The sequence below is a fragment of the Saccostrea cucullata genome, unplaced genomic scaffold (genome assembly GCF_032062105.1).
Source record: "Saccostrea cucullata isolate Sc308-1 unplaced genomic scaffold, CSIRO_AGI_Scuc_v1 ctg1109, whole genome shotgun sequence".
Taxonomy (NCBI): domain Eukaryota; kingdom Metazoa; phylum Mollusca; class Bivalvia; order Ostreida; family Ostreidae; genus Saccostrea; species Saccostrea cuccullata.
Window position 1 is genome coordinate 293,768 of NW_026930649.1, and position 22,472 is coordinate 316,239.

The 22,472-nt window shown below is 31.9% G+C and overlaps 1 protein-coding gene across 1 annotated transcript in view; it reads right to left on the reverse strand.

The window, feature by feature from the left end:
- Positions 1-40: 40 nt before the first annotated feature.
- The window catches only part of LOC134229449 (low-density lipoprotein receptor-related protein 2-like), a 99,575-nt gene continuing 77,143 nt past the window's right edge, over positions 41-22,472 (reverse strand). Inside the window, exons 36-52 of the mRNA XM_062711200.1 lie at positions 17,782-18,034; positions 17,481-17,625; positions 16,136-16,246; positions 15,607-15,858; positions 12,394-12,544; positions 11,230-11,367; positions 8,583-8,688; positions 7,858-7,999; positions 5,202-5,321; positions 4,735-4,962; positions 4,455-4,635; positions 4,190-4,317; positions 3,929-4,085; positions 3,362-3,474; positions 2,957-3,082; positions 1,200-1,350; positions 41-653 (exon numbers count right to left, since the gene is read on the reverse strand). Of these exons, the coding sequence (XP_062567184.1) occupies positions 461-653; positions 1,200-1,350; positions 2,957-3,082; positions 3,362-3,474; positions 3,929-4,085; positions 4,190-4,317; positions 4,455-4,635; positions 4,735-4,962; positions 5,202-5,321; positions 7,858-7,999; positions 8,583-8,688; positions 11,230-11,367; positions 12,394-12,544; positions 15,607-15,858; positions 16,136-16,246; positions 17,481-17,625; positions 17,782-18,034 (2,695 nt within the window). The 3' untranslated portion in view covers positions 41-460. The remainder of the gene's footprint in view (positions 654-1,199; positions 1,351-2,956; positions 3,083-3,361; positions 3,475-3,928; positions 4,086-4,189; positions 4,318-4,454; positions 4,636-4,734; positions 4,963-5,201; positions 5,322-7,857; positions 8,000-8,582; positions 8,689-11,229; positions 11,368-12,393; positions 12,545-15,606; positions 15,859-16,135; positions 16,247-17,480; positions 17,626-17,781; positions 18,035-22,472) is intronic.

Consider the following 22,472-nt stretch of genomic DNA (forward strand, 5'->3'; position numbering starts at 1 on the left):
AAAAAAATCTCCATACTTTTAATGACCGGAACAAACCTCCTTAAAATTTCCAATTAATATGCACTGGTAATGTTTATTAACATTGTAACTCTGCTTCTCTCTCTGAAATTGACTAGGACATCGGCAAATGCAAGTAATTGGGTTGTATCAATTTATCATTGAAACATATAATAAAACAGTTAATGATAAGCAAAGTACAGTGTATATTTACAAAAATAAAGGTAAAAGTTGTTTGTTTTTCTTCATCAGGTATCAGTTGACCTTCATAATAATTAATACTGATTACGGAAGACCCTAAAGCCGTACTGGAAAAAAGTCAATTGCTTATTTATTCAGTTACAAATGTACAACATAACGAATGTTAAGTGGGGATACAATAATGATATATTAAATCAATGTAAAATTTTAAACCAAATATTTGTCCACTTATAAGTTCTTTTCTTGAGATGAGTAGCACAGTTTAGTAGCTATACACAGGGTAAAGGTACGGGTCCTCTATTGGTTCCACATATTCCGTTATGGCATTGTCATCGATGGTTACGTATTCAGTAGCTTCTTGTCCCTCTTCACTGTAGCTTCCGGCCAAATTTCGACGATATCTGATGATCGAATAATTGTGTCCAGCATGCACCGGTGATGTCTGGTACGAATCGCTGTAAAATCAAATGAATATCATCAGAATTTGAATAGGGAAAATCTAATTTTAGAAAGACTTACTTGCTAAATTTTCTCTATTTATATGGCCGACATTAGGGACCTTTTCTTGGCGTACTTAATTTTGACTTTAGATTCTAGTCAATTGGGTAAAACTTTTCAAAGCGAGTTCGGTACCCATTTCAAACCTAACATGGATGTTAACACGAAATTAAAGATGTGCAGAATTCTGACCCACAAAAGGATATTTAAGGAATTAATTTAATAACTACCAAAAGTATACTTTATAACCTTATGCGGGACAGTTTACACTTTATAAACCGCATGCAATCCTTTTCATTGAATTTTAACCACGTTTTCCTAAATAATGAGATTATTTCCCTTTCGAAAAATGTGCTAATTTTAAATAATTTATAAAGGAATAGAAAGGTGAGAAATCTGACCAATGTGTCTCTTGTTATAATTATGGTCAAACTGGAGACGCATAAAGGATTCAGAGTTTGATAATAATAATAGCCAACTTTATATTAAAACATTATAATAACCGAGAAGTAATTCTTCTTTTGAGGAAGCACGCTATTGCAAGAGCTACAGCAAAAATGATTCCAGCGATGGCTGCAAGTGATGACCCAATGACGAAATACGTATTGTATATTCCAAAACTTTCTTCGTTGGTGTGTTGTGAGGATGTGTTTCCTATGAAAAAAAAAATAGAATGGTAAATTATAATTATTGCGAAGTAAAAGGAATATTTCAGAAATTTGTTTGAGATATTTTATAAGTGTTATTTTAGTGTTAAGTATTATTTTTCTCAAACAATTTTTTTTTTCAGTACAAGGGTTGGCATTATAGCATATTAAAACGAAGATTCACACTGTTTTACTCAAAGCCGAGGAAAATAATTCTGGTCGAGGGTAACTGGAATTTTGCTAACCCCCTCAATGATACACTTTTAACTGTTTTATTATAATTATATATCGATATAAAGCAAAAAATAGAGGATTACGAATGACAGGAAATAAGCTTTCGGCGCTGGGATTAGGTCACTTAACTAACGCACGGGAATTAGCCTAATAACATACTTAACCTTTGCAAAAATGAAATCTATATGATTACTGATAACCGGGTATTAGCATCCAAAGCAGGGATTCAATGATTCATAGACATTTCTAAGGAATTATTCACATTTTTTTATCTAATTTTCATATAGGGAAAAATCAGTGGAGCTATGAAAGTTGTCTTTAACAATCCCTACAAATTAGAATTTTATTTATTTTTTCATGAACTGATGAGCATGAATATCGACATTTTGTTAAGTCATCATACGGTTTGATTTAAAAATGGCGGTTGAATATGGCGAAATCAGTGGAAACTCATCAGAGAATAATGTAAATATGAGAAATAAATTCAATTTTCGAAGATTCATGAGATACATGAGCTACAATGCTTCACACTAAGGCGCTTCATGGAATATGCCGGCGTGAAGCGTCGTAGTTCATGTCCTAATATTTACATTCGCTTTGTTTTTCTACTAAGCCAACTGTGAAATTGATTTGAAAACCATTACTCACGCGTAGAAATCTACAAAGAGAAACGTGCGCTAACGTGACGTCACAATAAGGCTACAGCGACGTTAGTAAAAGTATAACGATATAGGGCAGCGAGAAATTCAAATATTGGGTATATTTTTGGTGCTTCCAAACATGTAAAATGTAAATATAAGGAATGTTTTTAAGTTTAGTGTGAATTATTGGTGTGTGAATCACACAGACTTGCGCATAGGCATATTTTTCATGAAGCGCTAGCGCTACTTTATTATACCTACGTGACGAGTCTGTGTGATTCACACACCAATAACTCACACAAAACTCAAAAACATTCCTTAAATGAATCTTCAAAAATTTATTTATTTATTAAATTTTTAAAAATACGGATATTCAATGAAGACAAAGTTTGATTTACTTTGTCCATGGTGTATTATAGAGCTTACAAGTAAAAAGCGTGAACGGGGAAATTAGTATGAACTTTCAAAGTTAAAGTAAGATTCACAAAAATGAATACTATTTCGTAAATATAATTCTGGTTAGTGCAATTTAAAAGTGAAATTTAACATATTCTACTTAATTTGCATAGCCAAGGGTTGTATCCCTGTACACCTTAGTGAAGTTACAGACTAAAATTTGTTTCTAACTTAATAGAAGTTTTAGAGGGTATGTAGTTCTAAAATTGCTTCTTGGTTAGCCATACGGATTTGAATTTTCTGTATTTATATATTTATTTATTACGAAAAGTTGACTTGCACCTCCTTGACACGTCGTTTGATCTGATAATAGATGTACACCGTCTTCACAACCACAGGTCCTTCCATTTGGTGTTGGAAAGCAGAAGGCACTACAATTACCGTTATTGATGGAGCAACTCAAACTCACTAAAAAGGAAAGACTGAATAACTGTATCAATTTATGCCTGCCTTTCAACTGAGCATAGTGAACTGAAAAGTAAACTGTGAAATCACTTTGGAAGGGAATTCATGACTACCCCGTAACGTAAAATTTTATATACATCAGTAATCAACAATTCTCCATCCATAAAGTTAAATCTCCAAAAATCAATAAATATTTTTGAAACTACGAAATTACGACTCCATTAAAATAAGTGAAATAAAAGTATTTTTAGAAATCATGTATATTTTAACATTAATACTTACCATCAACTGAATCATCTGTATATACATCAATACTACCAAGCACCCCCAGCTCTGGATGGTTTGACATAAATTTCACCTTTGAACCCGTTGTTTTGTTTATCTTTGTTACGCCTCTGCATTAAAAAATAGTCATATTTGGTTTCATCTATTAATAAGCAAAGTACTTCTAAGAATGAAATAAAAGTCAAAGTGACCTCAACATTGTTCGTCTGAATAGCTTTAACGATGTTAATTTATTTTCAATAAATTTTAATGGTTTTTGATGAGGATGAATACCGTTTTGATAAATTTATATTGTAAATCTATTATATTTGAAGCTTATGAAACTTGAAAATATAACTTAAACTATATATCATGCAAACGCAAAACAAACGCATTTAAACGAACAAAACAAAAACGAATACACAAAAACATATGTTATGTAGCTAAATATATACATGCAGTATTATTATTTTAAAAAATTACAATCACAGACTACACTCATTAAAACAATATCAATGAATGCGACAATGCTTTTTAAACTGTTTTTTTTCTGATTTGATGGAGAGTAGTAAAGGTTAACCTAACTGTCTATTTGACGCTATGTAATAGAGATATTGTCCGAGAACAACGAGTCCCATGGGAAATGAGTCTTTATCTGTTGTTAAAACGTGTCTGTTTTCTCCATTCAAGTCAGAGTACTCTAGATGACCTTTAGATGCATCTGTCCAGTAAAGTCTGTTGGCTAAAATGTAAAAGATAAAATCACCGGTTTGAATCTTTTTTTTATAAAAGGCTATACCGCCAGAGATGGAATGCTCAACAGGCCGTGGCAGAATTTATGCATACAATTAAAGTCAATTGCAAGACCAGTTGGAGCTCCAATATTTGTTGTTGCAATGTAGGTTTGTGATTTTCCGTCCATATATGATCTGCTAATTTCTTTGCTACTTCCTATTTCTGTCCAGTATAAATATCTAAATTATAAAACAAATCGTTTCCTGAAAAAATCATACTAATATTTTATATCGGATAAACATGTGATTTTACAATTATTTTAGCTATATCAATGCGATAATGAAAAGATGAATTTCAAGCAATTATATGTACATACCCTTTTGATGGATATAGAACGATATCTTTTGGTCTGTGCAAGTTGGACAACAAAGTTTTATGTAGAGAAGTTTTTCTATGCACAACTCCAATAAAACTTTGACTCGGGATAGGGGCCACGGCGGAATAGTATATATTTCCCGTTGAATAGTCAATGGTTAAACGATCAGCATAAGCGTGTCCTGTAAATACAAGATTGAATGGGATGACGACAGAAATAAAGAATGATACATAAAGGTGAGCAGAAAAAAGATATATATTTTAAATCAGGTTCTAAATACCAGTTGCATGGACCAATGTTTTATTCCTTCCATGAAGCGTTATTGACATAATAGTGTTATCCGAGGCATTGGAGTAGATAAGTTCCTTTGTTGACCTATCGAATGCAATTCCTGGAGAATTCTTTACACTGATTGGTAATTTAACTATAATGCCGGTATTTATGTCAATCTGAAGGATCCTTCCATGGGAGTTATCAATCACAATCAAGAAATTCCTCGAATAAACATCTAACAGAATTTGAAAAATAAAATTATTCTTCCTTAATCTAGACGTTTTCACCTTTCGAACGCAATTTGTGAGGGAAATTTTATTTTACACATAAAACTATGTTTCAGTTATCCGGACGCTTCATTTAACTAGACAATTTGCGTTGGAACACAAGTTTCCGAATTAAAGGATTGGCTGTGCTCTTCTTTTTGAAAAGTTAACAACTCTTGGATTAATCACCAAAAAATTATCCACTTACCGCTAGCACAAGTTTTCAAATCGGTTTGAAGATGTAGGCCAAAATCACATTCACATTTTCGCCCACTTTGTATCGGCACACAAATATCTTCACAGTCACCATTCCGGACATTGCAAACACCTGTATCGACAATATCGTAACATGATATATATAGAATACATTGGTTACTTTCTTGAAATATAAACCATATTTGGGCAAGGACAAAAGCCGAGCCCTCTATCACATTTTCGACCTGAGCCCAAATATCGCTTAGGATTGAAGACAATGTCCATGTATTTAGTGTATCCTACAAAATATATTTACATCTGACCTCCAAAATAAGCTATTTTTAGCCGGACAAATATAAAATACATGGTTACTGTCTTAAAATATAAGCGATATTTGGGCGAGGGTAAGAAAACATGATAGAGGGCGAGACTTGCCAAGACACTTATCCTGCAACTACCCCGTGCATTAACCTAATAAATGTAACCTAATAAACCAAAGCTTTATTCGGTCACTGTCCTAATAAAGCCTCGTGTATATATTCCGGCGTTCTAAAAGCATTATGATGTCATGCAATGTTCACACCATGGCTTCATAGTTTCAGTTGCAGGAATATGTCTAAATCTGTCGGAAATAGCTAGATTTGGAGGTTCAAATGTAAAACAAATATGTTGCAGGATAAACAAAATACATGATAACTGTCTTGAAATATAAGCGATATTTGGGATATCACGTTTTCTTACCCTAGCCCAAATATCGCCTATATTTCAAGACAGTAACCATGTATTTTATATCTCTCTGCAGTGGAATGAAAGATATGGAGATAACGAGCACTATTCAATGTAAAAGTCCATAAAACAATGCAAAATAAGAGCAGAGCAAACATGGACACCCGAAACATCAGAGGTGGGATCAGGTGCTATGGAGGAGTGAGCATCCCCTGCCGACCGGTCACACCAGCCGTGTGCTCCTTGTCATGATCAGAAAATAACGGAAAAAAATCCGTCGTCAATTCAGTGTATAAATAATGGATTAACAATTGGTATGAAAAACGTTAGTCAGCATTTGACTCAGTGATAAATTGTATTTGCTGACAAGGTCATTGTATCGACCATAGAACTTACTAAATGATGACTTTAAACGATCGAGACTGCTGATATTGATATTGTAAGACGCCATAGCGTGAACATTACAATATACGTGACGTAGCATTGCTTTAAGAAAGCCAGAATACATGCACGGGACTTTATTAGGACATTGGCCGAATAAATTACCTTTATTATGTTAATGCAAGGGGACAGTTGTAGGTAAAATTTCAGAACATATGGATTTTTTTTTTTAGAAAGAATGCAATTACAGACATTGCTCTTAACGTTTTATATGAAACTCTTTATCATTTATTTCAAATATATTGAAGTACAACAGGGGTTTATTGGCTCAAATACTGCGAACAAAAATGTTGTGTTAAATCATCGAAAAGGCATTCTTGCCTTCAAATAAAAAAAAAAGTGTTTGTCATATCGTATATTGTTTTTGTTTAATACAACCTTCAAGAATGCAAGCTGGATGCAAATAAAAGGTTATTTATTTGATTTGTTTGTTTTTTTTTTTCTAAATCCTTTGTCTTTTCCCAAGAATTGAGGAATTTGAAAGAATCAAATTAACGACAAAACATTTTATCCGACAAGAAAATGGAGAAAAAAGTTCTCATTGATGATATGAAAGTTTATAATGTATGAGTAAATTGTTATACAATTCATCATTGAGTCAAATGCTGACTGACGTGCTTCATACTAAGTGTTTGTCCATTATCTATACACAGAATAGATGACGGATTTTTCAGCATTTCCCGATTATGAAAAGAAGCACACGACGGGTGTGACCGGTCAGCAGGGAATGCTCACTCCTCCATGGCACCAGATCCCACCTCTGATGTTGCGGAGATCCCTGCTTGCTCTGCTCCTATACGTATTGTTTAATGGACTTGAATTGAATTCTGTTCGTTATCTCGATATCCCTCTTGAAATAATATGATAAAAAAAAATCACATATTTCCGTGGGGTCAAGTTTTTGCGTTTTCAGGAAAATTTTTGGTTAGTGGGGATTTGATTTTTGAATGATTGCTAAGTAGTTACGTATGTCACATTTTACATAAGGTGGACATAAATATGTGGGTGTTTTTATACCTCGAAAAGAATGAAAATTTAACCTCATTCCAATAAAATTTTGCGACTTCGCAGTAAAAAGAGATGAGATGTAAAGTAAATAAGCCAATCTGATATAGATTTAAATTATCTAAACATTAGACAAAGGGAAAGTAATGGTAATTGAAAACAATTACAATACATTCCCAATGTATGTAATAATAATAATAATATCCTTTATTTATACAGGATGGCACAATTAGTTAACAACTAGTTCACATTGTGAACAAAAGAGATTTCTGTTCTATAATACATACATGAAATTACATGTACCTTTAAAAACATATCTGTGCAAACATGGCAAGTATCCAATTCGAAAAATGAACTAGATAATTTCAACCTTTATTAACACAATTGTCTTAAGTTCCCCATTCTTAATTCATTAGTGTTTAAAATTTTCCCTAGAGAATATATTGTTTATGATTATAATTATGATTATGAATTGAGAGAGAAAAAATAAATTTAACCATTTTTATCCCTTTGTAAAGAAGAATCATATATGACAATTTCTTTGGGATTTTCTATAGGCATATCCAATACATGCTCAGAGGAATTTTTTGATTTTCTTGCAAAGTTTAAACTGTTCTCGTCCATCCAACCAAAGAAATCCTACAAAAAAGAGTTATGATTATGTACGTCAATATTGTATCAAAAAAGTCTCGTTAGATTACTTCTACAAAATTACATACTAATTCATAGTTAGTCATTCATATCAATTCATAGTTAGTCAATTCATATGATCCTTTTTTGTGTCAGTATTTTAATTTTCTTTTATTTCAACTTAAAGATTCTTTTAATTTTTCATCAACATGTTCAAGAACTATAGTTGTATATATAGAGCATTCCATCGATGCGGATGGCCCTGATCAGCGAAGTAAAGTATACATAAACGAAGAAATTGTATCCTTATCATGGAGATTAAAGTTTTAGAAAGTGTAATCCATAATTTGTGGTTTTCCACCGATATAGATTCATAAAGATTTAAACATTTGACTACGAAAAAATACCAAATTTGCTCTTATATTTCATAGGGGAACGGAATCAACTGGTGTATTTCTAATACTTTATTAGTTAATACACTTGCATATGAAAGATAAAAATAAAGCTTTTCAAGAATCTCAATTTTTAACTATCAACTAATATTAATCAAAATTGATGCTGTCTTATAACAGATAAAGCATAACTTATTTACCTTGTACATGAATATTTGAATTGCACCCAATGTAGTAACGTGGCTTTTAATGTTGGATCCATCGGTCAAACTGCTTTTAATAGTCGTAGTATCAAGCCAATATATTCTGAAATAAAATTTGTTAGACCTAAGGTTAAATAACTTATTATTATAAGTAAATTATACATAGTAATTATAAATTTTTATGTCAGTATACAGGCACCAAAATCGCTTGAATTTCTGACCATGATATACTAGGGGGTCAAAAATTCAAGCGAGTTTGGTGCCCATGTGTCAAAAGTTCTCTGTTAGAATATAAGATAAAATAGATTTTGAAAAACAGAAAAATTTGTTTGTGAATAAGACAATGTTGACTGGAAGGCAACAAAGAGAATGTCGATGAGATTAAATGTGCAACGTAACAAACGAGGATTAGGGAATGGGGATCTCACTACAGTCAGAAAGAGAGAGAGAGATATGCGAGGGATGGTAACTGTTGATAATTTGGTGACATGCGAAACCTTTTTTTCGCTGATGCCCGGACACACTCTACTAACTAGACATCGTTTCCTTAAATAAGTACATGTATATGTATAACATACATGTTTTCAGCCCTGACTTGTTGACATTTGCTGATACATGAGATGGGAGAGAATTCAAAATGTTCCTATTGTTTTGTTCTTTGTTTATTAGAGGTTCAATTTCAAAATTTCAAAAACAAGTAAATAGACGTCCAGATTTGGTGCCATGTTTACAAGAATGACATCATTGAACATTTGTCGAACAACTTAACAACAAAAGACCACTGAATACATCGCAGTCTCGGGTGATAAGACAACAGTCATGTATATACATTGAACATTTGCTATATTGTGGACGTATGATTATATATTTGGATTTTATTTTTTAATATTAAGAAAAAATGTTTACATAATTTTCATACGAAATATAATGACATTACGAAAATTTAAGAAAAGACCTCAATTTTATATATAATTAAAAAAGTATTTAAAGACTGAATATTTATTGTCATGTAAGTACAATGTATATAAATTGAAATGATTCATGAGAATTTTTTTTAACTTAAGGATGACGTTTACTCATGTTTAAGATGCCAGACAGGAAAATTGATAAAGTATAATATGTTAAATCAAAAATTGTTTTAAATGGATAAAATAACCAAGTTTTAACTCAATATATTAATTTGAAAATTTAATATTTTATTATACAGAGGAAATATACAGGAACAAAAGTCAATGTATGGTAATGCAGAGGAACTTTGGACAAAATTTCTAATTTTTTTTATTTTTGTCAATTTTTTCATTTTTTGCAATATTAATAACAATGTGAAGGTGACATGTATTTCTAGACATTATTTTGCAAATTTTATATACGTTAAAGCTCATAACTTATTTCAAATAATTAAATGCTATGAAATAAAGAAATTCAAAAACATGATCAAAAACCATTCCAGACAACATATCTCAATAATTTGATCATTGACCCCATATAATATTAATACCATGAGAATAAGGGCAACAAAAGTAATACCATTCTCCAAATAATTTTGTGTTCTTATCATTCAGATTTTTGTAATATTTAATTAAAATGGGAAAGAAATATAAATATGACAGAGGAAATTCGGACTTTAATAATTATCAAGTTTATGGCCCAAAGACCAATCGTTTCTTTTTATGGAGCAACCCTGTTCCATTCAACTAGTATGTCATTATTTAAATAGTTTTGTGCTTGTTATATTTTGTGAGTGAAGAAAAAATTGGTCATAATGTGAAAATTGAGGTATTTTTCGAGAAATACTCAGGGGCCACTTACATGAAAAGTAGGTCATTGACCTAGTTATTTGAAATTGAAAATTAATATAAGGTGTACAGTGTAGGTGGCTTTTCGTTCTTATCAGTGGAGTTTTTGTCTCTGATTATAAAAGGTATACCTTAAGTTTGACTTAGCTAAGATCTCGCTACGTTCGTTTTCTGTTACGGTTTAAGACATACTTAATAGACAAGTCCTTAGATTGTGTCTAAAACATACTTATGCTTCTACGTAAGTCGAAAACTTAGCAAGCTTTATGTTACGAACCATTGGAGCCAACCTCGTCGTTAAAGGTTGTAATACGTATTTTAATTATTATACATGTTAAATAGGTTTTAATATTAAAATGAAACTGTAAAAAAGGTCTATAATATGTTTAAACAACTTTCCCTGGGTAAATATCGTAATACTATTAAGATTTTCTTGACGTCAAGGAATATTTGCTTACCTGTAATACATTTTCTGGTAGTATGTTTCAATGTCAAGAAAAGCACACCAAATTGACGACAAACCTAAACTTTATAAACTTTTGACTTCATACAAAAATATAAGTATACTGTATTGGTGTGCGGATTGTCTAGATGGTAGTCATATGATTTCATTTTCTTTATTATGCAAAACTGCGTGTGCAACAAGTGTGTGTGATATCATTTACATATACTGAGTCGACCAAACCTGAGTAATTGGTAGGTTTTTTTAATTCAAAGAAAATTGTGATAATTCATCAGTATTACAACTTTGTATATATAGTACAATGTACATAGGTGCACAGTCCAATCCCAAGTTGCAATAGACTTGGGATTGGATGTAACACTGAATAAAGAAGAGAATTATGTACCTTCTGCTTGTGGTATCGTAATGAAGAGAAATTGGACTGCTTAGTTTTGGAGGGGACACAATAGCTTCTGGAAAATTTCGACTCAGGCTTCCTCTCATAATAGATTTTTGTACTTTTCCCGAGAACCAAAAAAGAAATCTGCAATACATGTATATATTGTTTAACGAAAGGGGTGTTCTTCCAAGTATCATACAATCTTTAATGACAGTACCAATAAAAAATTAACAAGGGGGCGATGGTCCACATAGGTCACCTGAACACTGTGGCTAATGGAGGGGACTATGATTTGAACATACTTTAATCTACACTAACAAATATGCCTGCATATTTCTATGACTAAATATGACCCTTTTACCCTTTAAGTCCCCCGCCGTGATGATTAGAACAGCCTAAAATCTACACTACCTAAGGATGCTTCTGAATGCAAATAAAATTAACCATGGCTTGGCTGTTTCCTTGATTTTTTTTTTGGTTGATTTTTTCCTAAATATTTCCATGTAAAGCTATGAGTGTCCCTCGTGGCTCCGCCCAATCCCCTCGAGGGTCATGATTTGAACAAACTTGAGCCTACACTACCTGATGATGTTCATATAAGTATGACCAATCATAGCTTTGTTGTTCTGGGGAAGAAGAATTTCAGTTATATTTCTATGTAAAACTTCTAGCCCCACCCTATCCTAGAGGGTAATGCTTGAATCAAAACTACCTGAGGATGCTTTAATATAGATATGACCAATTAAGACTTTGCTGTTCTTGAGAAGAAGATTTTTAACATGATTTGAACAAACTTGAATCTACACTACCTGAGGATGCTTCCCCATAAGTTTCATTTTTCCTTGCACAGTGGTTCTTGAGAAGAAGATTTTTAAAACATGCCACCACATTTTCTCTAATTCTTAATTATGCCCCCTTGTTTTAGAGCGTGGTCCTTTATTTGAACAAACCGGAACCCCCTTAACCCAAGAATGCTGTGTGGCAAGTTTGGTTGAAATTGGCCAAGTGGTTCTGGAGAAGAAGTTGAAAATTTTCAGACAAGACAAACAAATTGTTATCAGAAAAGCTCACTTGAGCTTTCAGCTCAGGGAGCTCAAATTATAACATCTAAAACACATATTTGTTAAACAAAAAATTAATACTACACAAATAAATATGAATAAAACAAACCCCTTGTATGGGTCCACTGTTAATGAAACTGGCTGCGGAAGTCCGCCATATATTGTTGTAGTTGAACCAGAATTAATTGAGTATGTTTGTATACTTGACCCTGTTGGCTCAATCCATATAAGAATATTAGCAATCCAGTTAAAATTTAGATCTGTATGATTGAGAAAGGAAACTCGATGAACGATAATAAGGAGAAATAAAACTTCGAAATTAAGGTTTTTGTGGTTTAAAACAATGGATTTGATTAACGCTAATTAAAAATGGTGGTAATAAAGTGTAAATAACTTTGAACTAACAACATTAAAAATTCAAAATGAAATTAGTATATTTCAAATATTGCTCATCAAATAAATCGTCCAAAAGAACTATTTGAAATACAATATAATGAAGATATTTCAACATGATATATGCATGTTTTGTCGGAATAATTTAAATCGGTTTTAATGCAAGAGAATTTTAAAATTTAGAGATTTGTAGGAATATGCATTTTAAAAACATATGCAACTTGATATGTTTGTGATACACCTATGCCCCCCATCCTGTAATTGGAATGTTTCAAAGCTCAGGGACATATCTCTGTCAAACATTGCTTGATCATATACAAAACAGAACTTGACTTACATATTTTTATGATAAATCTGTTTACTAAATTTCATGTAAGTAGGTTCAACCTCTTCGAAAAAATGAAACATATGAAATAACAAACAGTATTTAGATCAAAAGTTTATGAAACAATACAAAATAGGAGCAGAGGATATTACCGGGATAAATCGCTCCGACATAAGAATGGACATTTCCATTGTTTATTGACAATACGTTGTCGATATATCTAAATGTCTAGTTGAATGCTATAGCATTTGTTTTCTTCTTTTAACGAATACATGTAAGCTTTTGGACAAATTCATCTTTATATGAATACAAAAAAGGCCAGCTAATAACGGGGTGCAATTGGTATCCATATGCATTCCAATAGAGGGTTGGACAACCTGGGGCTCGTAACATAAAGGCTACTTAAGTCTAAGACCGTGCTTAAGTAGGACTTAAGTACAGTCTAAATCTTAAGACCGTAACAAGAAGCATACTTAAGATTTGGCAATCTTAGCAAAACTTAGGCGGCCGGTAGAAGTGACATAGGTTTATCTTAACTTTCTTATACATATATTTGGAAATATCTAATGTTGACTTTCGATGTTAAAACATTCCTCTATTCATATTATGCGTTATAGAAAACAATTATTTCTATTTTATGCCTATTAATGATTTTTTGGTTTTTCGTCGGGGTGTGGGGTGGTTCAGTAGACCTCGGTTATAGAAAATAATTGAACACAGTAATAAATCATGGATCATTGTGTTCACTTTGAAAATATAAGATTATAAGAATATAAGACGAAATAATTTTTTTTAAAAGAGAAAAGAAAGAGGCTGATAGCCAAAACAGTAATAATAAGAATCTGTAAAGTAGAATAAATGTAGAACGCTACAAAAGCGGATCTTGACAGGGCTCACTTTTTTCCAGAGAGAGAGAGAGAGAGAGAGAGAGAGAGAGAGAGAGAATTGCTGATAATTGGAGACATACGAAAAATATACCCTTTTTGCGGCCTTGATTAAATTGCAAATGATATATCATAAAACTTATGCAGTCTTTGCTACTGATATGCAAGGCCTGATACACATATATAGGGGGATTAAAAATGTTTTGAATTTTACTTTTTAGAGTTTCAATTTCAAGTAGAAAGAAAGTCGGTTATCTTGTTATGTTTGCGAGAATAACGAAGCAAGTGAACATTTGTCAAAACAAAAGAGTGACAAAAAGTTAACTGAAAACATCTCAAGTGATCGATAAAACAATAGTCGTACATTTACAATGAGCCACACATAGCCACGTTGTGACCGTGCAGCATATTTGTTTTCAAATATTCCGAATGAATTCTAACAGAATCATCATTTTAATACGAAATCTAATCTAATATAACTAAATCCAATAGGTTAAGACGTCAACTTTAATATACATGTATATTTAATTTAAACCCTAACTGAATCACGTTTGGCAATATATAAAATGAAAAACCATCGATTGAATCGTATGAAATATTTTTAACATAAGTTTGACTTAGCTAAGACCTAGATAAGTTCGCTATATGGTACGGTTAAAGACATACTTAAGTAGTACTTAGACAGTTCCTAAGATTGTGCCTAAAACGTACTTACGACCCTACTTAAGTCAAAAACTTAGCAAGCTTTATGTTACGAGCCCCTGATCTCCAAATTCAACATAGATATAAAAAAAACTTATGCATCTTTTTCATGTCAACCTCAGAGTACTTGTTTCCACAATCAGAACGCGTTTAAACTACATGATTTTGCAAATATCCAATGACAAGGCATGTAAGTAATTTACAAGTTCCATTTTTATTGATAAAGCAGCTGTCATGGATATAAAAAAGCCAGGACTTTAATTTATCATGGGTAATATACTCTAAAGTTTATATAAAACTTTTAGCACAAACATATTCTTGAATTTGTATTCACATGTAAACCCTTACTGAGTATGATTTGTCTGTATTTGTCCCCTGCTTTCGCGAAAGCGAGGGGACATTAAATCTCATTCGTCTGTCCGTCTGTCTGTCAGTCTATCAGTCTGTCTGTCACAAAAACTTGAACCTTGCCCATAACTTTTGATTTAGTGGAGCTATGACTTTCATATTTCACATGTGTATTCCTTGTGACTAGACCTTTTTTGGGTACCACCAAATTTGACCTTTTGACCTTGACCTTGGAGTTTGATCCACTTTTACACAAAAATTCCAAAATTTTACTTTGGCCATAACTTTTGAATGGTAGGTATTAAGACTTTCATATTTCACATATGTATTTTTTGTGGCAAGACCTTTTATTGGATATCAACAGCCTTGACTTTTCGACCTTGACCATGGAGACATGTTTAACCTTGACCATAACTTTTGAACGGTGAGGGCTAGGGCTTCACACATGTCATCCTTGTGAGAAGACATTTCATTGGATACCAAGAACTTTGGACAACTACGATCAGTTTTCACATCGCATCGTGTGTACATTAAAAATGTTCATCGCATTCTATTATTTCAAACAAATGCAATAGCTAAATGCACTTTTAATTCAAGTTAAAGTTTTCTAATTTCTTCCTTTTAAAATCATTTGATGGAGAGAGAGAAAGAAAGAAAGAATCAAGCTAACCTGAAACACTTCCAATGGAAGCTAAGGTTTGAAAGTTCCTTGTTATGATGTCTACTTTCCTTAATCTTCTACGACTGTCCACAAAGTAGATGACACGAGAATTAGCGTCAACAGCAAATGTTGTGATATTAGCTGTTGATATTCGAATGCCTTTTACTATGGATTTTATTCCATTGAAAACATGTGCTTCCAACATGGTAAATAATGTGGCGTTGCTAATTACGAATCCTCTCTCATAGAGAGACGAGTGTTCTGTCAAAAGCAACAAGACTTGTGTGTTAACAACAGAAAATCATTGAGAAGTTTTTATTAGCTTTCCTCCCTTTCATTTTGATTTATAAAACTGATAATGATAACCTTCATTATTTCATTGATTTTTTGCAATCACTTTGCTGAATGTTGATACATCTTTTTAACAATTTAATACATGTAGTATGTTTACCATTATTCATTTGTCTATGGACATATATTTTTTTCTTCATAACTTGTATTTCAGGAAATCAAATTGTAACCAATATACAGAGTTTACCTTTGCATGTAAAACCGTCCGTTAATAATTTATAACCCTCAGCACAGAGGCATTTGTTTCCCGAAGGAATGCTTACACATGTATATTGACAACTTCGTGAAGCGCAAGTGTCTGAAAAATTCATTCAGGAACACATTTAAATATCTAAAAATAAATAGATGAAAAATACTGTCTTATTTTTTATCGTCGGATCTTAATGAAACACACACACACGGAGAGAGAGAGAGAGTATTAGTTCACTAATCAGACGTGGTAAAAGAATTCAAGATATACCAATCTTTGTTTAATTTATGCAAACAAAAATTTAGGTAAAATCCAATTTTATAAAGGAAATACGAGGGGTGATCAAAAAGTTCGCAAACTAATTGAATAACTTCCATACAAGAAACAATATTTGGTTTTAATGTTGATTATATTTTAAATTAATCCTCCCCAATTTTAATGCACATCAACCTCGTTCTGCGCATGCATGAATCACGTGATATTGGCGGTCACGTGACCCCCTCCGTAGCGTTCTGACACATAAGTTAAAAGATTTTTCCGAGTTTTATATTTCTTTCCATGTGAATTAATTTTTATGACAAGAACAGTTAATTTGTCAGAAATGGTCATATCCCGGCAACAGAACGGGTGGATAATAACATCCTTTCCAAAAATAAGAATATGGCGACCATTAAAACACAAATCTTATGTCTCAGGAGAGATCTTTGTTCAAGGTGGATAGAGAATGGGTGCATCCTTTTTATCATATGTAATATGTTTAAAATCTAAGGTAAACGATATCTTAGGTATTTAATACTTATATCATTGTTCAAATATTCAACTATTTTTCAAAGTGCTAATTGGAGGTCTTTGATAGCAAATTGCTTAATTAAAAATACATATCTTTTCAAACTTGCTTTCACTGGGCAAGATGACAAGTATCATTTTTAACCATCAGCCTTCCTTCACTAAAACGATTAATCCAATCATTAATTGAATTTATAGGAACTCATTTATCTCAATAAACTGTGTACAAATTTTTATATGATACTGTAGAGGGATTTCTAAGATATTACAATAAATTGTACAGTCGTTTGTTGAACGAGTTCGACTGAGACAACCATTTTTCATCACAAGTGACCTGAATAGTGACGTCATTTTCACATTGTGACGTCACAAACAAGGAGAGAAACTTTATTCAGCATATGCTATTTATAGACCTTGTGTATGGCTATGTGTGTACCGAATTTCATTCTAATCTGAATTGTGGTTTTGTAGATATAGAGATAGTTTGCGAACTTTTTCATCGCCCCTCGTAAGACATAACCTATGGTTTTACATAAAGTTGCTGAAAAGGCACTACCTTCATGTGATTTTAATGAATTTGCATCGTAGACATGAATTGTAAATGGTTCTTTTGCTGTGTTTATATCGTACATTAAAGACCCAACTGTAACGTCATATCCAAGAATCAACTTAGCGCTCGAGCTAACCACATGTAGTATATTCTAAGTATAGAAAAAACATAAATATACATAGAAAGCACTTAATCACTTCAAGGATACAAAAGTAATTGAGCAAAGTTGCAATCAGCATGTACAAATACTATCAAAATAAAAAAGATTAAAATTTACATGAAGTTTCAAAGCTGGAATTGTAATTACCCGATGGTAAACGACACTATTCAACAAGACTTGTCTCTGACGTCTTATTACTCTTCGACTTGATCCATCATAGTTGCTGACCTCAAGAGTGTGTCTGTTAACGTCTGCCCAAAACAGTAAATTATTGTCTGTGTCAACAGTCAGGGATAGAACTCGTAACAGACCGGTGTAAACTATCACTGTTCTATCACTTCCATCCATCGAGGCCTTCTCAATGCGTGGATTCGCATCATTGTCAGAGAAGAACATCAGGCTGTTTCAATAGAGAATATTAGATGAGAAGGAACAAAACGACCAGCGTTTTAAGTTTAATCATATTGACAAAGTTTAGAGGTTGAAGTTGTCATCTGCAACATAAGACCTTTACTTTTTCATGCATTTCTGTTGAAGATGTTATTTTTAAGAGACTAGTATTTTTTTTTAACAATAACGTCAAATAGAATAGTAGAATGAAATAAAATTTTCAAATTCCATTTCCAATTCTTGTATTTCTGCTCATGAATAAAAATGTTTATTACAAGCGGTAAAACTAGTCTTCCCGGCTCCAGACGGTCCCGTGTTTCGTATTCGCGATTTCTTTTTCTGTCGGTGCACATAAACGCTTCACACTTCTCAGGCACATTTCAAGGTTTAGAAACTCATTAATATATAAAAACTTTCACAAATTTGCGTATTTATTACTGAATTGGCAGTATCGTCTGCCAAAAAGCGATAAATCTAGTACTCAGCTATAAATTCAAAAAACCACTGAAAAAAAGGATACCGATGTTTTCGAAGAATCGCAATTAAAAACAACAAACCGAGGAATATTTTTTTAACACATGAAAACCCTCATTTACATGCCAGTTAATTTGTATGCACAAAAATTCCCCACACATTTTCTTTCGTATAGAACTCTTTGCCGCTTCATGTTTATGTTCCCAGGCTATACAACATGCATGAACGTGGTTCTACCTCGAATCTTTCTACATTTAATGCAACGAAGATTTACATTGTCCACGAACTTTTCGAACAACCCTCGTATATCAGGAAAAAATGGTACTGAAAGAAGTTGAAATCATTCTTGGAAGCTTGTTTGTCACAACTAGCAAAGATCATATGGGTGGGTTATTTTCCCTCAAAATAAAATCTAGATATAGATAACATAAACTAAGGAGGAATCACATTTAAAAAAAGTGTTCATTGTCAACACAGCTAATTAAATGTCACCAAACAATTCATTGTTCATCTTTTTAACACTGATTGTGCGAAAAGTCCATCTGAATCACATCCAGTTGTATCTTTATAATAAAACTTAAGAAATGTTTTTGAAAAAGTCCAATTTGCCGCATCCATGATTTCTTTTAACGATACTCCTGATGAATAGGCCATTGAAGCTGAAGTTCCTCGGAAAGAATGTGCAGTAAAGTCTCTGATTCCTGACAATTCTAGAACACTTTTCAACCATCTTGCTAATGTACGTGCTGAAACAGGATTAAATGTTTTATAGGACACAAATAATGTAGATGATTTTCTTTTTTTCGGTTCATTTTAAATATTTGTGTAACGTTGAAACAACACAAAGTCTTTCATCAGAAAATTTATGTAATATAACTCTATGTACAGGAGTTCCAGGCTTACATGTTTTCAGTAACTTCTGAATTTGAAAAATAACCTTATCTGCAAACACTGACATGTACTTTAAATCAAGAGCCAATAGTGTTTTGGCCCTGGAAGCTGTTGTAAGTGCAACAAGAGCTATCAGTTTTAAAGTTACATGTAACAAATGTAAAGATATTTCACGTAAAGGCATTAAATTGCGTAAAAAACACAAAACTTTCGAAACATCCCAAGAAGTCTTTACATTAGGACGACATGGATTAAGATTGAAATATCCTTTCAATAATTTTGAAATTAATAATGGTTCCTTAACCCATAAAACACCAAAATATGGTAAAGTGTTAATCAATATGGATTTATAAGTATTCGAAGTATTCACAACAGAATATGAAACTTTATTGCTCATCAAAGAAATAAGATATTTAACAACTATTTATTCAGAGGGTGTAAAGGGATTTGTCACCAAAGTATCCATTTTTGGCAGCAGCACTGGTATTGTTTATTGGTGGTTAATCGTAGTGAGGCAAGGATAATGTCACAATCGAATCTTGCCAGCTCCTTGTCATAGAGGGATCCCCCGATACAAGACAGGCGGTTAGTGTTATCTTGTGGAAAGCATCAATGTGATGAGCATCAGGATCAAAATTCAAAGAGACAAACTTTTCCAATTGTTTATTTATCCGAGAAGCAAATAGATATCTGGATTGAAAAATTGTTTGCAAATTCGCAAGAAGATATCATGTTTTAACTTCCATTCTGTGGATTCAGCGAATTTCCTAGAAAGAGCATGAGCATATATATATTCTCATACCCACGTAAATATTGGGCTGAAAAAATGGTATTGCGTTTTAAGCACCAATTTCAAATTTTGACTGATAGATCATTGAGCTGTTTTGGCCTATCAATAAGACCAGATGTCTTATCTGAATTCTTGGATTGGACACTAAAATAAGCATCCTTTAAATCAACTGAAGTAAGATAATCATCTTTCTGAATCAGTTCTAAAGCAAATGTTAAATTTTCTTGTTTAAAATAATAATATTCAACAAATTCATTTAAATGTTTTAAATTTATGATTGGTTTTAAATTAACATCTTTTTTCGGTACAAGAAAAATATTTGAAATAAAAGCATCTGAAATATCTTTTACTTCTTCAATTGCACCTTTAGCAATTAACTGGTTTACTTCTCGCGAAACCAATTCAAATTTTAATGCATTAAATGATTTTGTCTTGGAAAAGTCTTTTGAAATGGTTGCTGAAAAAATTCATTTTCATATCCTGGATCTATAATATTTAAGTACGGCTCTGTGTAAAAATCATGCAGAGGGTCATTCATTGGGGGATTCAGAATTTTTTCAAACTTTACATGTTGGTAGAGTATGCTAAGATACTCCAAAAAAAATACAATTTTTTTCAAATTCTGTCATTATTATCCATGGCAACCAATAAACTGTTTTGGACAAAAAATGGCTGAAATTTCCTCTAAAAACAGGCAAAAATATCAATATTGAAGATTAAATTAAACATGTTAAAAGAAAACTAAACAAAACACATTTATGTTTATTTCTTGTTAAAATTCAGCATAAGTAGTTACTTTTCATAACTAGTCAAAATATATTTATTACAAGTAATGAGTTCTAATTTTAAGCTAAAAAGGGGAGATAAACCGTATTTGTAAAAACTGTAAAATATCCTTTTTTGAGGATTTTATCAATCAAAAATTTCTAAAAACCCCACAGCTAATCTAAAAGGCCATGGTAGTTTCAAAAACACTATATTCTAAAGCAAATAAAATAATAAAAACATTTTTGTGCAAATGATTATTAATTTACAAAAATAACTGATGAATTTTGTACAAAAATGGTAATTTCACCTTTTTTGTCACCAATATATATATCATTTTTTTAGGATTTCAGTTATCAAGATAATAAGATATATCTATGATTTTAAAAAATAGCCAAACAAAAAGGCTGTGCAGGTTTCATAGATACCATACCCTATGGAAAATTAAAAAAAAAACATTTGCACAAAAACCATTGTGATTAATAATTATACCAAAAAAGAAGTAGCATTATCTTTTGTCAGAGTCCAATATATACACCATGTACACACGCCAGTACATGTTTACATGTAAGAATATCAGTTTACATTTCAAAATAAATTCCTTTACATTTCCGAATTCAAATACAACACAATTGCAAATTATTTTTTTTACATTAATGAACAGTAAAATGTTGTTAAAAAACATTTGAAAATATTAATCATATTGATATTGATTACTAGATACATTTATCATAATCATTGTATATGTAATTACAATTTTAAGTTTTACATCTTTGTAAGGTGCAGTCATGCTAAACAGTATATCTCTAATTTCCCCTGCTTCTCTTCTGTAGTAAGTGACTGTCCTTTGTTTATTAGCCTCTTCTAAAAGCACTAAAGATCCTTGGAAAGAGAATTGCTGCCTGATTAACATTATCCAAATTACCGTCATGGAATCCAATGAACTCTAATCTTTGTTTTTTGACAGCTTTAATATTTTATTTTCCATTATTCCTAAAATAATAATTACAATATACATGTGCATGTATTTATCATTGGAGTTTTATGAAGAGACTTACTTTTACAGTTGACGACTGACTTTTACATTTTAAACACATACAAACTCCATATACTAAAATGTAAAAGTCAGCTGTCGAATGTAAAAGTAAGTCTGTTCATAAAACTCCATTAATCAATTTAGAAATCTTTAGTTTATGCTACATTATTATTTAGGTACTAAATGGTCATTTTGATTTTATAAGTTTATAATTTGCAGTAATTTCATTAAAAATCTAGTGGTTGCATGACATATATTTTCCCACCTTTGGAGTCTTATTAGGTGGTGGTGTTCAATGATGTTTTCTTGCTGTCTGTAATAAATAGTGTAACCTTTTCCTTCAAAACCATGATGCAACCCAACGTGTACATTCTGTGAAATTAAAAATGGGGTATAATTCATTTTTAAAAAAATAATACTAATTTATGAAATACAGTAAAACAAAGTTATAACAAAGTCACCGGTAGATATGAAATTACTTTGCTACATCCG